The 14,907-nt window shown below is 42.6% G+C and overlaps 1 protein-coding gene across 4 annotated transcripts in view; it reads right to left on the bottom strand.

Moving 5' to 3' along the window:
- Window positions 1–14,907, bottom strand: part of GORASP2 (golgi reassembly stacking protein 2) — a 103,273-nt gene that overhangs the window by 33,702 nt on the left and 54,664 nt on the right. For all 4 annotated transcript variants that reach the window (XM_029605750.1, XM_029605748.1, XM_029605749.1 and 1 more), the window contains exon 2: window positions 10,547–10,627. Coding sequence is in view for 3 of the 4 variants with exons in the window: in XM_029605748.1 (XP_029461608.1) it covers window positions 10,547–10,627 (81 nt within the window). In the remaining variant the exon portion in view is untranslated. The remainder of the gene's footprint in view (window positions 1–10,546; window positions 10,628–14,907) is intronic.

The following is a 14,907-nucleotide window of genomic DNA, read 5'->3' as shown; positions in this document are numbered from 1 at the left end:
GGAATCAGTTACTATGTATATGCAGATGATATACAATTTCTCATCCCTACACCTCAATTGACTACTCGTTAAAACTAATTGGGATCTATTTTTCATCAATTAGGCAATTACTGAAACATGGTTAGTCAAATACACAAGAGACAGAAATATTACTGAATAGAAAAATTCCAATTATATCCCCGATAACAATAACGAGCAATCAGACAAAAATTGAATTAACTGATCACGGCCATGATCTCAGTATTTTAGTCCAGTGGCTCTCAAACTTTTTCCCATTGTGACACACCTGGTCAGACCACGTTCATGTGTGACACACTGCTTGTTACAATTCACGGGGGAAATAAAAAAAATAAAGGCCTTGTATTCTTTTTATTGTTAAGAATGACACAAGGGAAAGCTAAGTACTCTGTCTGAACAGAAATTGCATAAATAATAAACATCCCATACCAAAACAGCACGAATTTTCAGCACACAAACAGTAACCATCTTACCTAAGAAAAGGCAACACTGAAAACAATATACCAGGCCTCAAGACACCAATACACCTCCTATTAGGAAAACAGAACAAGCCAGGCTGCTATAGAGCCCTACACAGAAACTACTCGCCAGCAAAACACCTCACCTCAGTCACATGTGCAGACCCTTACTAACAAAGAATAGAGAGACCATAAAGCATAACTAGAAACATGCAGACGAAAACTGAATTGGAAATGCAACAAGCCAGGGTCTCTGTATGCAGTGTAACAAAGGAAAAAGAGAAACATCACCCATCCTTATAAAACAAATCAAGAAATATAAAATTAATAGCAATAAAACCATACTAACAAAAAGAACAGATTATTTCAAAACAGTTGAATGGAATATCCAATAATTTAAAAAACTCATATCAAAAATTTCCAGATACCAATAAAATATTTCAAAATAGCAGGCACAAAGTCCCAATAATGAAAAACAAGGATAAAAAACGCTTTGCTCTGCATACCTGGGAACGTATGATATCCAGGTGCCCTGAGATTGTTTTGAATTAGCAGGAGGGGAGATTGATTGCAACTTTCTCCTCTCTCAGTCACACACATGCTTTTTCTCTCTCACTTACATAGGCTCTTAATCACACTTACACACAGGCTTTCAATCGCACATTTACATATATGCTGTCATACATAGGCTCTCATTCACACACACAATCACATATTAACATGCTCTCTCACCTATACTGGCTATCAGAGACACACGTGCTCTTACTTATACACACAGGCTCTTAATCATACACACATGATCTCAAACATATGCTTGCTCACTCACTCACTCTCCACCCCACTGAACTAGCAAGAGCAGCATCCTCCTCCACTTCCAGCCCTAGTGGCAGCAGCAGCAGCCTCCTCCATTTCCAGCCCTCGCAGCCTCGAGAAAGGAGTCCCATCAGCCGTGAGGGCTGACATTGCTCGGAGTCAGCGGCACCAGCATGAACTCTTATTCCTGCTCCCACCTGCAGCCTAGAAGAGGAAATGGTATGCAGCGTCAGCGTGCGCAGGAAGAAGAGACCATGCTAGTTTGGGCAGCATTTGCCTGAAGAAGATCAGTGCGGCTTGGAGCAAAAAAGAGGAGCAATGTCAGCCCCCATGGCCGATGGGACTCCTTTCTCGAGACTGCAAGGGCTAGAAATGGAGGAGGCTGCTACTGCCACTAGTTCGGTGGGGTGGAGAGAGACAGCATATGTGTGTGTGATAGAGAGATAGCATGAATGTAAGTGTATGATTGAGAACCTGTATGTGTAAGTGAGATCATGTGTATGTATGATTAAGAGCATGTGTGGATAAGCAAGAGAGCATGTGTGTGTGTGTGATTGATTGAGAGCAGTTATAGGTGAGAGAGCATGTTAGTATGTGAATGACAGCCTGTGTGCAAGAGACAGCATGCATAAGTGTGTGATTGAAAGCCTGGGTTTGTAAGTGTGAAAAGACAAACAGCATGAGTGTAAATATGTGATTAACAGCCTATGTAAGTGAGAGAGAAAAAGCACGCATTTGTGCGTGATTGAGTGCCTGGGTCAGCAGGGGACCAGGAAGTGTGGCAACACATCTGCATGTGCTTGGTGACACACTGGTGTGTCGCGACACTGGTTGAGAACCGCTGTTTTAGTCGAAGCAACCTCTCTATGAAAAAAACAGTAGCCAAAAGATAAAAAGTGGTTAATTTAAACTGAATATTTTAAAACGTTTAAAGCCCCTACTCTTATATGAAGATTTTAGAACAGTATTACAAACTTTAATCTTTAGTGAATTTGATTACTTCAGTGGACTATTCCTGGGTTTTCTGGCCAATACAATCTGTCCACTCCAGCTACTACAAAATACAACAGCTAGAATATTATCAGGTAATAAGAAATATGACCATATTACACCAGTACTGAAGTCATTAAGCTGGTTACCAATTAAATTGAGATCACAATATAAAGTTCTGACCATCCTTCACAACAAGAAATAAACAATACAGATTTGTTAAATGCCTCCCTACATTTGTATGTTCCAACCAGAAGTCTGAGGTCAGCCAATAAAAGGTCTACTTCAAATCCCAACACTGCACTGTGCACCTTTAAGCAAAGTCAGACACAGAGCAATATCAATTTCTGGTCCAAAACTTTGGAATACCAGCTGATTTGCATATGCAAAAAGATAAGCAATTTAAAAAAAAAGATCTCAAGACATGGTTATTCAGATTATCTTACGCAGAATAAAAAACAGAAAATATTGGTTCGCAGAGACAACTGAAAACTCACTCTACTGTACTTATATTGCTTTGAATGTAAATGAACTTATTTTGTTTGTGAATGTAAATGGTCTTTATTTACATAAAATTTTATTGTAAACCGCCATGATTAATAATCCAGAATGACAGTATATAAATATGAAAAAATATGGTAATGGAGAGAACAAAATGGCGGAGTGAAGAGAGGACACGTTTGTCGAGCTCCTGGGTTGGTGTCGTTTTTGTGCTGTTATTACCTTTGAAGATTATTATGCCTCATACAAAAAGAAAGGGGAAGGTAAGGGAGGGAACCTCGACCCCCCTTAAACCTACCCCAGTTCAAACGAGAATCCAGGAATTCTTCTCCGCAGTGGGTGTATTTTCAGGAGAGTCAGCTTTGACACAGGAGGAGGTGCAGACTCCTGTGTCTATCGACGAAATCTCTCTGAGCCCTGGAGCACCGGATACACCTTCCCACCCTGCCCGAGTTGGTGCGTTGGAGTCAGTGGAAACCTTGTTGCCAGTGATGCAACATATGGAAGAAACTATTGAGGTGGGCCCAGCTGCAGGTGTGAAAGGGCAGACCCAGGGTGAGGGGATCTTAATCGCCCTGAGAGAAATGAACATCGGTGTGCTGAGCGAAGGGGGCAGTTTTTGCCAGAAACCAGCGCCGCAGGAAGGAGTCAGTCAGACCAGGAGACCGAGACGCAAACCACAACGGTAAATATAACTGACATTAAACTTTTAAACAAGCCAGAAACAGTTACTTTAGATTCGCTGTGGAACGGGATATCAATACTTGAAAAAGCTATAATATCTTTAACGGTAATGGTCAAAGGTTTTCAAGACCAATTTAATGTGGTGAATCCTGTGGTTCTTGCGAATGCGACGAAAATTCAAGAGTTGGATGTGCAAATGAACCAAATTAAGCAAATACAAACGGGCTTTATAGAAGGGGACTCTAGGATAGAGAAAAGAATGGAAATTCTGGAAAATAATCTTAGATACAACAATCTAAGATTTATCAACTTTCCTAAATGTAAATTAATATCCCCTATGGAACAGCTTAAGAAATTTCTTCAAGAATTCATTATCTATTGCTCCATGTGAATTGCCAAAAATTTTGAAAGCCTTTTTTGTACCTGGGTTGGATCAGAGAAGTGGTCGAGTGTCAGGGGACAATGAAAATAGAGGTAGACATCCGAAGTCAACATCCCCACTTGAAGATCTCTCAGGTTTTCTTGAAACAACACAAGAAGAGCAAATAGAAAAGAGAGGTATACTTCTAGTGAAATTTTCAACAGCAGCTGAGAGGGAAATAGAAATAAGCTATATCTTGGTGGGAAAATATGAATTTTTCCAGATATAATAAGACCGACAACTACGAAGAAAGAAATTTCTTACTCTCTGTCCTAGAGCATGACAAATAGGTGCAAAAATAATAAAATTTCTATGTAAATGTATTTTGAATCTAGAAAATACTAGATATGTTTTTTTGGAACCAAACCAATTGGAAATTTTCTTGAATTCAAAAAATGTTCTTAGACCTGATCTGCCTACTAGTACCGGATAAAGAAGTCTCTCACTACTCTCTTCTTACTATTGTATGTACTAGGATAAGTAAATATGCACCTAATTTTTATTTTTGTTCTCTCACATTACATAGTAAATTCAGGCACAGTTTAATAAGTAAATTCAGTATTAAGATATTATTAAATAATTTTTTCCTTGTTTGCTATTTGAACGATTTCTAAAAGTTCAATATATGTTGTATCTTGGAAATAGATATATAATCTGTCTGGAATATATGGCATGTATTAATGCTTATGTTTAAATTTGAAAATTCAATAAAGAAAATAAAAAAATATGAAAATATATGAAATATGAAAGACAAAATAAAGTCTATCTTTGTGAAGAACAGGCCCCTGTCCTAACAGATCTTTTTGGACCGGTAACAGGAGAGGCGAGTCCGAAAAGAGTCTCTGCAGATCTGCATATGATGGCCTTCTGGGCCAGTCAGGAGTCACCAGAAGCACCATCTTCGTGCCTCTTGATTTTTCAAACCAATCTGCCTTACAAGGCCATGAGATGAAGGCATACAGAAGTCTGCTCTTTGGCCACTCCTGCACTACAGCATTGATGCCCAGAGACTCTGGATCTTGCCAGTAACTGAAGAACAAGGGATCTTCGTGTTGAGTGATGTCACTATCAAGTCTAGATATGATAGGCCCCAGGGACCCACTATGAGCTGGAATGCTTCACCCAACAATTCCCATTTTCCTGGATCCAGACTGTCTGCTGAGAAAAAAAAATATAAGGCTCTCACATTGTCTTTTCCCGCAATATGGGAGGCAGAGATCTTCGCCCATACCATGAGCTGGTCTATTTCCTGCGACACTTGTTGACTCTAGGTTCCACCCTGGCGATTGACGTAAGTCACTGTCATCGCATTATCTGACATTACTCAGACCACTTGACCTTGCAAGCAGTTGAACCGCAAGCATGCCAACCAAATGGCACGTGATTCCAGATGATTGATGCTCCAGAGTGACTCCTTTTCACTCCAGTCACCCTGCGCCATCAACTCCTGACAGTGAGTCCCCCTAACCCTGGAGGCCTGCATCAGTCATGAGAACCAGCCAGTATGGAGCTTGCAAGGAAACTCCCTTCCTTAGATGATCCACCTGCAGCCACCATTTCAGCCGGATGCCGATCTTTACCGGTAACTGAAGCCGTATCGAGTAGTCCTGAGATTGTGGACTCCACTGTGCAAGCAGGGTGCACCGTGCCCACGGAACCACCTGTAGGGTGGCCACCAAACCGAATATCTGCAGGGAAGACCATACTATTGGGCAAACTGCTTCAATCAATAGTCGAACCTGAGCCATCAGCTTCTGAATGAGGATCTCCAGCGGGAAAACCCTGCCTTGCTTCATATTAAAATGAACAAAAGATACTCCAGGGTCTGAGACGGCTGTAAATTGCTCTTGACCAAGTTCACCACCCAATCTAACTCTTGCAGCAAGGAGACCACCTTGCCTGAGGCTTGAAGACTCTCTTCCAAGCTTTTGGCCCAAATTAGCCAATCGCCTATGTACGGGTGGACCAGAATGCCATCCTCTCTCAATGCTGCCACTACCAAGATCTTGGAGACGGCACAGTGGCCAAACCGAAAGGCAGTGGCACAGTGGCCAAACCGAAAGGCAGTGCTTGAAACCGATAATGTCATCCCAAAAAGGTGAACTGCAGAAACTGTTGATACACCAGTCAAATGGGAATATGCAGATACACCTCTGATAAATCCAGAAATGTAAGAAACTCCCCTGATTGTACTGTCATTACCACCAAGTGTTAAGGTTTCCATGTGGAAACAAATCACTCATAAATGACGACTGACTCCCTCTAAGTCCAGGATGGGGTGAAAAGAACTCTCCTTTTTGGACACATCAAAATAAATGGAATAACAGCCCATATTTTCTTGCTACTTGGGCAATGGAATCATGGTTTGCAAGCTCAAGAGCCTCGATAATGCAGTCTCCACCTGCCTCTTTTGTGGGGAGCTGCAGGAAGATGAAATGAAGATGTCCCGAGGAATGCTGAGAAACTCCAGAGCACAGTCGTCCCTTACCACCACCAGAACCCACTGGTCTGACATGATCCTGACCCACCTCTGCTTAAAAAAAAAAAGAGAGGTGACTCCCTATCTCCTGCTCCAGAAGGTGGGTTGGCACACCTTCATTTAGGAAGTCAGGCGGCACTGTCACCCGAGTCTGTGCTCCATCTGGACTGCATGGGCCAAAAGAACTGAGACCTATACAAAAAGTCTAGTCCTCTAAGAAGCCGCTCCTCAGTAGGGTCCAAAACATCTTAAACCCCTCGCACAGCCTCTTGTATGGAATGAGCGTGGCACCTGCTTCTTATCCTCTGGCAATCGAGGAACTTGGGACTCACCTCGCTTATTAGCCATTTTTTGTAACTCACTCCCAAATAAGAGTGATCCTTTAAAAGGCAATTTCTTAAGATTAGACTTTGAAATTATATTGACCGACCAATTTGCAACCAGAGCTAATGCCTGGCCACTATCACTGAAGCCACCCCTCTGGCAGAAGTAGGGACCAGGTCGTAGCATGCATCCGACAAAAAGGCGGCTGCCAGTTCCATCACTGCCCTGGAATTCAAACCAGTCTCATCGACCTCCTGAGATAGAAGCAAAGAAGTGCGAGCCACCAGGGAGCAGCAAGAGGCCATCTGTAAATTCACTGCCATTGCCTCAAAGGCCTGCTTAAGGATAGCCTTAATTCTATTCTGAACATCCATCAAACCTGTTCCCCCTTCTTCCGGAATGTCATCCGCTTGGTGACTGTACATACTAGCGCATCCACTTTCAGAAAACACAACCGTTCTCTCGCCACTGAATCCAGGGTTTACAGACCTTCCAAGGTTCGTTCCCCTTTAAAATTAGCTTACGGAGCACTCCATTCAAGATCAATTAACTCTTAAATAGCATCCATAATGGGGGAAGAAACATAATGCTTTACATAAAGTAACCAAAATGGGATTCTTCTTTAGCTCAGACATGAGATCAGCACTGGGCACCCCTAACAACTTCAGAGTCTGAGATATCAGTGCCAGCAACTCATCTCTATGAAAGAAGTGCAAATCATTCTATAAGGTTCCAACCCCGGAGGAATTTCTTCTTCCTCCATGGAGTAAAGGATCGCCTTCCTCATTAGTGCCATCCAGGTCCCCATCAGTGTGATCTGCAACAGGCTGAGACGCCTTCTGTTTACCCGCAGCCTACGATCCCGAACTTTCAGGTTTGGCCAGAGTTGGGCGTCCAAATTTTGGATGTTCGTAGTATGAGCATTCAACGGAGTATAGATATATTGTGCTTCCAACAATGCGTCTGTACCTGGCAAGTACAGACGCACTGCTGGATGCACAATTGTCAAAACGCTGGTTGTTGAGTGTGCTGCTATCTATACATGGACATTCTTATCCATGTATAGATATATGTCCGTTGAACGCTCATACTACGAACGCCCAAAATTTGGACGCCTAATTAGGTGGCCTAGACAGACACTCAACCTGGACGTGCAGGCGCGAACCGACATTAGGCATTGCTTTTCTGGGAGACTTGCGCACAAGAAAGCGCGCAAATACTGCTGGGGTCTACCACTTGGCATCCCAGTGAAGCCGGAGCAGGGCCCAGCCCAAAGGGCCACTCAACCGCCAAAACTACTGCTCCTCGAGTCCCCCATGTCAGACCGGTGTGCCAAGGCTCAGAAACAAGAGGGTACAGGAATCCCTAAATCTTTCTTACTCAAAAAAATAAAAAAATAAACTCTTTACCTGAGCTCTGCCCGTCCTGGCCAAGTACAGTCTGTATCTGGCTGTAGGGGGGAGAGGGCTAATGCCTTCACCGCCATGCTCAGCTTCCTCCACCTGCTAGCCAGTCAGCTGATTCTCTTGTCAGCTAAGTCCACACCGGAAAACCAGCTACTGGATTGAGGCACTCGACTGAGGGAGGGATCACCAGATATATCAGGAGACATAGTGCGTGATCAATCCTTCCTCTCGCTTTTTTTTTTTTTTTTTAAATAAGCAATCCCCAGTAGGGAGATGCACGTCCACCATCTGCCAGAGACAGAGAATACTGGCAGGCTGACAGAGCAGGGGTATATATATACCGTAACATCAGCTTTGCTCCATCTCCATCTGCTGGAAGAAGTGCATAACCCACTGGTCATGGATTAACCTGTCTGAATGCTGAGAAAAAGTGCTTTTTGTTTGTCGCTAAGAGCAATTAGGAGAGCTCCAAAGAAATAATGAGAGAATTATCCTATGCCTGTACAAAGCTAAGATGAAGAGAGTTCTGGAACCTCCAGTCATGCGGGAACGCCTGCACATGCTCAATACACAAAAACTTTAACTGACAGACAGTTCTGTGTCATACCGCCTGATGATGTCACCCCATTGAGCATGGCTAATTCATCCTGCTATGTACGGAAAACAGTTTATGGTAAGCAAAACTTTCTTAGAAATCTCTGGATTTAGATAAATCGCAGATTTGTTAAAATCGTTAATTACATACAAGCAAATTGCTCCCTAAGATGATAAATTTTAAACAGACGTGCAGGCACACATGTGCACATGTTTATCAGCCCGCACCCAGGGATGCGGCCATTTTATAACATATGCGCGCATGTTATAAAATAACCTGACCACGCGCATGCGTGCACACAATTTTAAGTGGATGCATGCCTATGCGCTCAAATACTTCTACTGCATACGTTGGGGAGGGGGCGCATTTTAAAAGCCACACGCACTAATCGCATTACCAGTTCGTTCCCCGTTTGCTCGGGTAAGGACTTCCAAACCTTCCTAGTTTAATTGCCTCCCTTCTCCAGTTAACCCCGATCCTTAAAACTCCACTGATTTGTCTATCTTTATTTTATAACTTGCACGTCATCCATAGTAGAAGTAAAGTTATGCAGCAGGGGACCCGGCGCACGCCTGTGCGCGTATTTACACATTTCAATGTGAAATCCAGGAAAGCAGAGTTGCTTACCTGTAACAGGTGTTCTCCAGGGACAGCAGGATGTTAGACCTCACATATGGGTGACATCATCAGATGCAGCCCAGCAAGAAAAGGTTTTGTCAGAGTTTCTAGAACTTTGACAGACAGGCTGAGCATGCCCAGCATGCGGCTAACCACGCATCCACGTCCCTCTTCAGTCTTATAACATAGAATTCGCGAAAAATAAAATAAACCGAAAGAAACCCAGGGGCGAACCGCACCTTCCACCGGTACCTGTGGGGACAGCTGAGATTCCTCAGGAGGACCAGAGGGTGTAACCACCCACACGGGACCACGTCGGGGGAGGCACAGAACCAGTGGGTGACTTCCAGTGGTCCGATGCCTTCGAGGAAGACCACCAGTGTCTGTGTTTCTTGGATTTTTCCCGGTGCACACTGTAGAAGTCCCGGATGCGATGAGGGTTCTGAATTTTTAGCACCGAACAACTTTTCCATTTTGTTTAGGCATGCCTGGCGACCCCTGGGGGTCATTCTGGGCACAGAGATCACAGACATGGACATCATGTGCTGCCCCCAGGCAGAGGACATAAACCTCGTGGGGGTCTGTGACGAGGGGCACTGGGGGCAGCGGCAAAAGCCAGATGATGCCATGGTGAAAAGAATGTGGCGTGAGGTCGATGACTGGCGGCCACCGGGAGGTGACACCGTTGGTAACCAACCACAAAGTACCAAAAAGCGTAACTATACAGAGAGAAAAAACTCCAAAAAAACACGCAGAGGGACCAGACGGGACTCGGGAATGAAGACAGAATTTCTCATAAAAAAGGCACGTGCTCCACAGTCGCTGCGCTTCAACTTTGCGGAAAAAGAGGGACCCCGCATGGACGCGAGGTTAGTAGCATGCTGGGCATGCTCAGTCTGTCAAAGTTCTAGAAGCTTTGACAAAAGTTTTCCATGCCGGGTTCCATCTGATGATGGATGTATGAGGACTACCATCCTGCTTGTCTTTGGAGTATGCCCATGTCCTGCCCTTGGAACTTTTCATTTGTGTGCATAGCGGCAAGTAGACCATTACCCATGTATAAGCGGCATACAAAATTTTTTAAATAAATAAATACATAGACGCTTACTTGGGCAGCTTTTAAAATCTGCTCGTCATGCACTGGCCCAACTTGTGCGTGTATCTCCTTTGGCTCATGTCGGGCTTTTAAAATTCATCTTAAAATGTTATCTATTCATATGGTATATGAATGTATCTTACCAATCTTGCACCATTAATAGAAACAATAAAATCAAAGAATGGCTCCAACCCAGATCTGTGTCCTGGCGAGTTGTCTTGTACCTATGGGGATAAAAAGTATCATAAAGACTCTTGACATGAATCACAGGGAGTGAAACACACCCACAAAGATTAATCTTACTTTATAACATTTATACTGTTAAGCTACAAACTAACACTGAACACATTTCAAAATTCCAATTATTTACAAATAAAAGCTCACAGTTGCTCAAATATGCAAGCTCACAAGTCACCCCTTTTAGAAAATATTTTCCACTACAGATGCTGCAAAATGAACAGTAAAAGCAAAGTGCCATGATCTTGACTTATAACTTTCTCCTAATACAGTCTGAAGCTGCCTTAAAGTCTGAAAGCCAAGCTGCAGGTACAAGGTGAAAATTCCATAGAATACAGAGTGGCTAAACAGGGTTTCAGGATGTTACTATGTGAACAGAGGAGAATGTATCTTGTGGGAGAATCTGGGTGTTACACAACCATTTGTATTGCTACCTCTCTAGTAAACAAACCATGCTGATTCGGTACTGCCCTTGGCAGACAAGCTGCACTATTCATGTGCTAGCTTGAATGCTTAACAATGGGGAATCACTCATAGCAGCAGAGACCAAACAGAGCAGGAGTTGTCGTCTGTCTCAAATGTTATGTTGGTAAAGATGAGCACCCATATGTTGGCCCACTGTGGACACTTGGTTAAAATTAAAATGCTTATGCATAGCACAAAAAAATCTTTCAACATTTTGGCACTTAATTTAAAATATATATATATATATATATAATATTTCTATAAGACAGCACAAGCTATGTAGTGTAGCTCTTCTATTTTGGGCATGGATAAAAAACCCTTAAGAAATCCAGGCCATAGTTTAAACATTATCATGCATTATGTTAAATGGCAGTACATGCTACATACTCCAATGGCAAGAATGTCGTATTCATGGAAAATTTTCCAGTTAACTGACTGCTGTCTCATTCTGACATGGTTTTTCTGGAGCTGTAAATGTCATAGCAATACCAGATACAAATGCAGTCACTAACCAAGCAGCCTTATAACTGGAGTACCTAAAGATGGACTTACACATACTACTCCTTCTGTGTCATAGTTACTTTGTCCAGTCAATGAAAAGATGCAATGTCATTTATTTTTCTTTCAGTGTTTACTGACATACTCGGTAATTATTTTTAAAATTTCAAATTTGTAAAGTTTGACAATTTGTTTCTAACACAAGAACAGTGATTTTTCTAATCATGAAAAGTTAAAGGAATAAGTTTATTAATATTTGTCATTTAAACAATTTGAACATATAAAAGGAAAAAATGTTTGTGTTTTCCTGTTGAGTTCAAGTTTGATAATTCTGTGGACATTTGGCCCCAGGAAATCATTTTTTGATGTTCTGAGTTTACCACAAGCTACAAGAGAAGCCGCGTGCTTCCCCCTCACTCAGAAGCACTCTGCTTCAGGTTAGGGTGGAGCCAAGGAAGCAATGGGGCCATGACACCCACAACTTGCCTAGGATGCTTAAATTTCAGTTACAAATGATATTTATTTTAAAAATGCAATGAGCGATTCAAGTAGTTTCTTTTAACAATAAAAATTTCAAAAGCCTACCTTTTACTTTTCCCAAATGTGAAGGCCACTGACAAAAGCACTATTTATTCTAAACCCAGTTAGGTATCAGTGTATTGAAAGACAATGAAGATAAACTACACATGAACAGGCCTGAGGATGCTGCTCAGCTTGACAGAACAGTATTTAAGCAGAAGAAAAAAGGTGTAGACAGATAACCAGTTGACTAGTTCATTTCCCAGAGAATGTTAACTTGAAGGGGCGAAATGTTTACCTAACCTGTCCTTGAAATAAAATATTACCTAGAATAATGAACATACTGGGGCAGTGACAAAACATCTTCAAACCTGACCCCATTCGACAGCATGACTGCATCTGAAGGCAAAATGAACCAGTCCTATGTTTAAAGTCAGGGGCAATCTTGTACTTCAGTAAGTCCTTCCTTAATTTAAAATTCGGTGTCCTACAGACTCAGGTTGCCCCCACCAACGTCCTTGCACAGGGCCCCAGGTGAGTATCCAGGCTTCAAAATTATTCCAGTATCCTAAAGCAGGGGTGAATGAGTACATTACATGAAAGTTAGAAGTTAAAGGACTGTGTGCCAAGAGATCATCCAAGGATTCAAACTATGGCTCCACAGCCCTGAGAAAGTCACTTTCACTCTCTCTAGTTTAACAGATTGAAACTGAATAAGAAGTTTCAGGGCTCTGTTCACTAAGATGTGCCCCAGGTTCAAAAGGAGAAAACCCTTTTAAAACAGGTCAAGTAGGTTGCACACGAAGGAACTTCTGCAGACCAATGCAATATCACGTAAAAAATGTACATCCAAATGGGCAGACTTTTTTTTTTTTTTTTTTAAACGCGCACACATCCACCTCTCCTGAACACTCAATGCAAAAGGCAAACGAGCTGCTGTGCTAAAAGGGACATGCAATGGATAATTTGTGCATCCCTAGCCCTCTTCATCAGGTGCCCAGGAGAGTGAATGTGCATGCACAACAGCCTGGCCAGAGCTGCCCCCTGGAAATAGAAAAACAAAAACCAGACCGATGCCTTGGAAAGTATTTTATTCAATATGCCTGACTCTGGCCAAAGTTTCGCTCTATGGCTGCATCAGGGGCTCTTTGACATTGAATAATGTCTGAGTATCTTCTCAAATACAATGTATATTCCCTGGGAATATCCGCTCAAGGAGTTTCAGAGTGCAAGACTGAGAATGTTGTAAGGGCGTCTGACAATGAAAGAAACTCTGTAACCAGTTCATAGAGTCTCTGTATCCACAGCAAAGAGTATCCTATTCTACTTCATGCGACGGCACTTTTCAACGGCAGGATTCTGTATCTTGCACTCCGAAACTCCTTGAGCGGATATTCCCAGGGAATATACATTGTATTTGAGTAGATACTCAAAGACATTATTCAATGTCAAAGAGCCCCTGATGCAGCCATAAAGCAATATGCCTGGCCAGAGTCAGGCATATTGAATAAAATATTTTCCAAGGCATCGGTCTAGTTTTTGGTTTTCCATTTCCGTGGCTTTCCTGGACCGGTTACCGCCTTGTTTTGTGGGTCCATCCCTATTTCAGAGCTCCCCCCCACCCCCCAGGCAGGGCTGTTCCTAATTGGTCCTTTTCACTGACATGTGATAGTGAATGGACCAATCAGCAGCAAGTGCCAACACTTAATTTATTCACTCCTTCAATCAGGCCAGAACTTGGGGATGCTTTTTTGGTTCCCCCTACTGTATCGCAACGATACTAATAGAAGGAACCACAGAAAGCAGGATTTTCTTTTTTCTTTTAAGCCCTTGAGCGTGGCATAGTTCTGCTTTCTGTGGTTCCTCCTATTTAGTATCACGACAATACTAATAGGAGAAATGATTTTTTTTGTAAGCTCTTGAGCATGGCATACTGCTCCCGGGTAGATGTTAAATTTGTCGAGTTAAAATGGGCGCCTTGGCCGTGCAGTAATTGTTGGCATTGCAGGGTAATAGCTAATAGCCTCAACGACATGGAATTTACATGTGATGAGTGCTATTAGCTACGTGCTTATCCCCATAATGCATTGGGTGCAAGTTTAGTGCGTCCAAAATTCGTATTAAGCGGCCCACTGACCTGAGCGCCCGATACTGCATCGGCCTCTTATTGTTTAATATTGTACTGAAGCAGTTCTCACACTTCCTCTATCGTGCCTGCTCAGGGTGCTTGCCATTCCACTGGTCAACCCAACTTCTGGCTTCTTGTATCACCTATTTCCCTCTGCCCTCCAGGTACTCCACTGGCTTTGTCTGTCTTGAGGGCTATGAAATGCCAGCTTCTGTGACAGAACGAGGGAAAGGAATGGTTTTTGTAGCTAATAATTAGCAATGGTAGAGTGCAGACAAGAGAAAAGTGCAAGCAGCTGTCAATCTAGCTAACTATGCATAGTTCAGACAGTGCAGCAGGGTCAGGTCACATCATACTAACAAGGTGATATGACATTCAGGAATGAAACACTTCAATACCAATTGTGGATTTTAATACTGGTAGTGGCACATATATTAGAAGTGTGCATGTTCTATTGTTTACCATAACAAAGACAACAGGAAACCCTGGTTCACCCAGGAGCTGAAAAAACGTAAACAAGAACTGAGATGCAAGGAACAAAATTGGAGAAAAAACCCATCTTCAACCACCCTCCTCATCTACAAAGCGTGCCTCAACTCATACACAAACGACATCAACAAAGCCAAAAGAGAATTCTACTCCAAAAAAATCCACCAC

Source organism: Rhinatrema bivittatum, chromosome 6, assembly GCF_901001135.1.
Source record: "Rhinatrema bivittatum chromosome 6, aRhiBiv1.1, whole genome shotgun sequence".
Classification (NCBI taxonomy): Eukaryota; Metazoa; Chordata; class Amphibia; order Gymnophiona; family Rhinatrematidae; genus Rhinatrema; species Rhinatrema bivittatum.
Note: the sequence above shows the minus strand (reverse complement) of the source record. Positions and strands in the feature narration are given on the sequence as shown.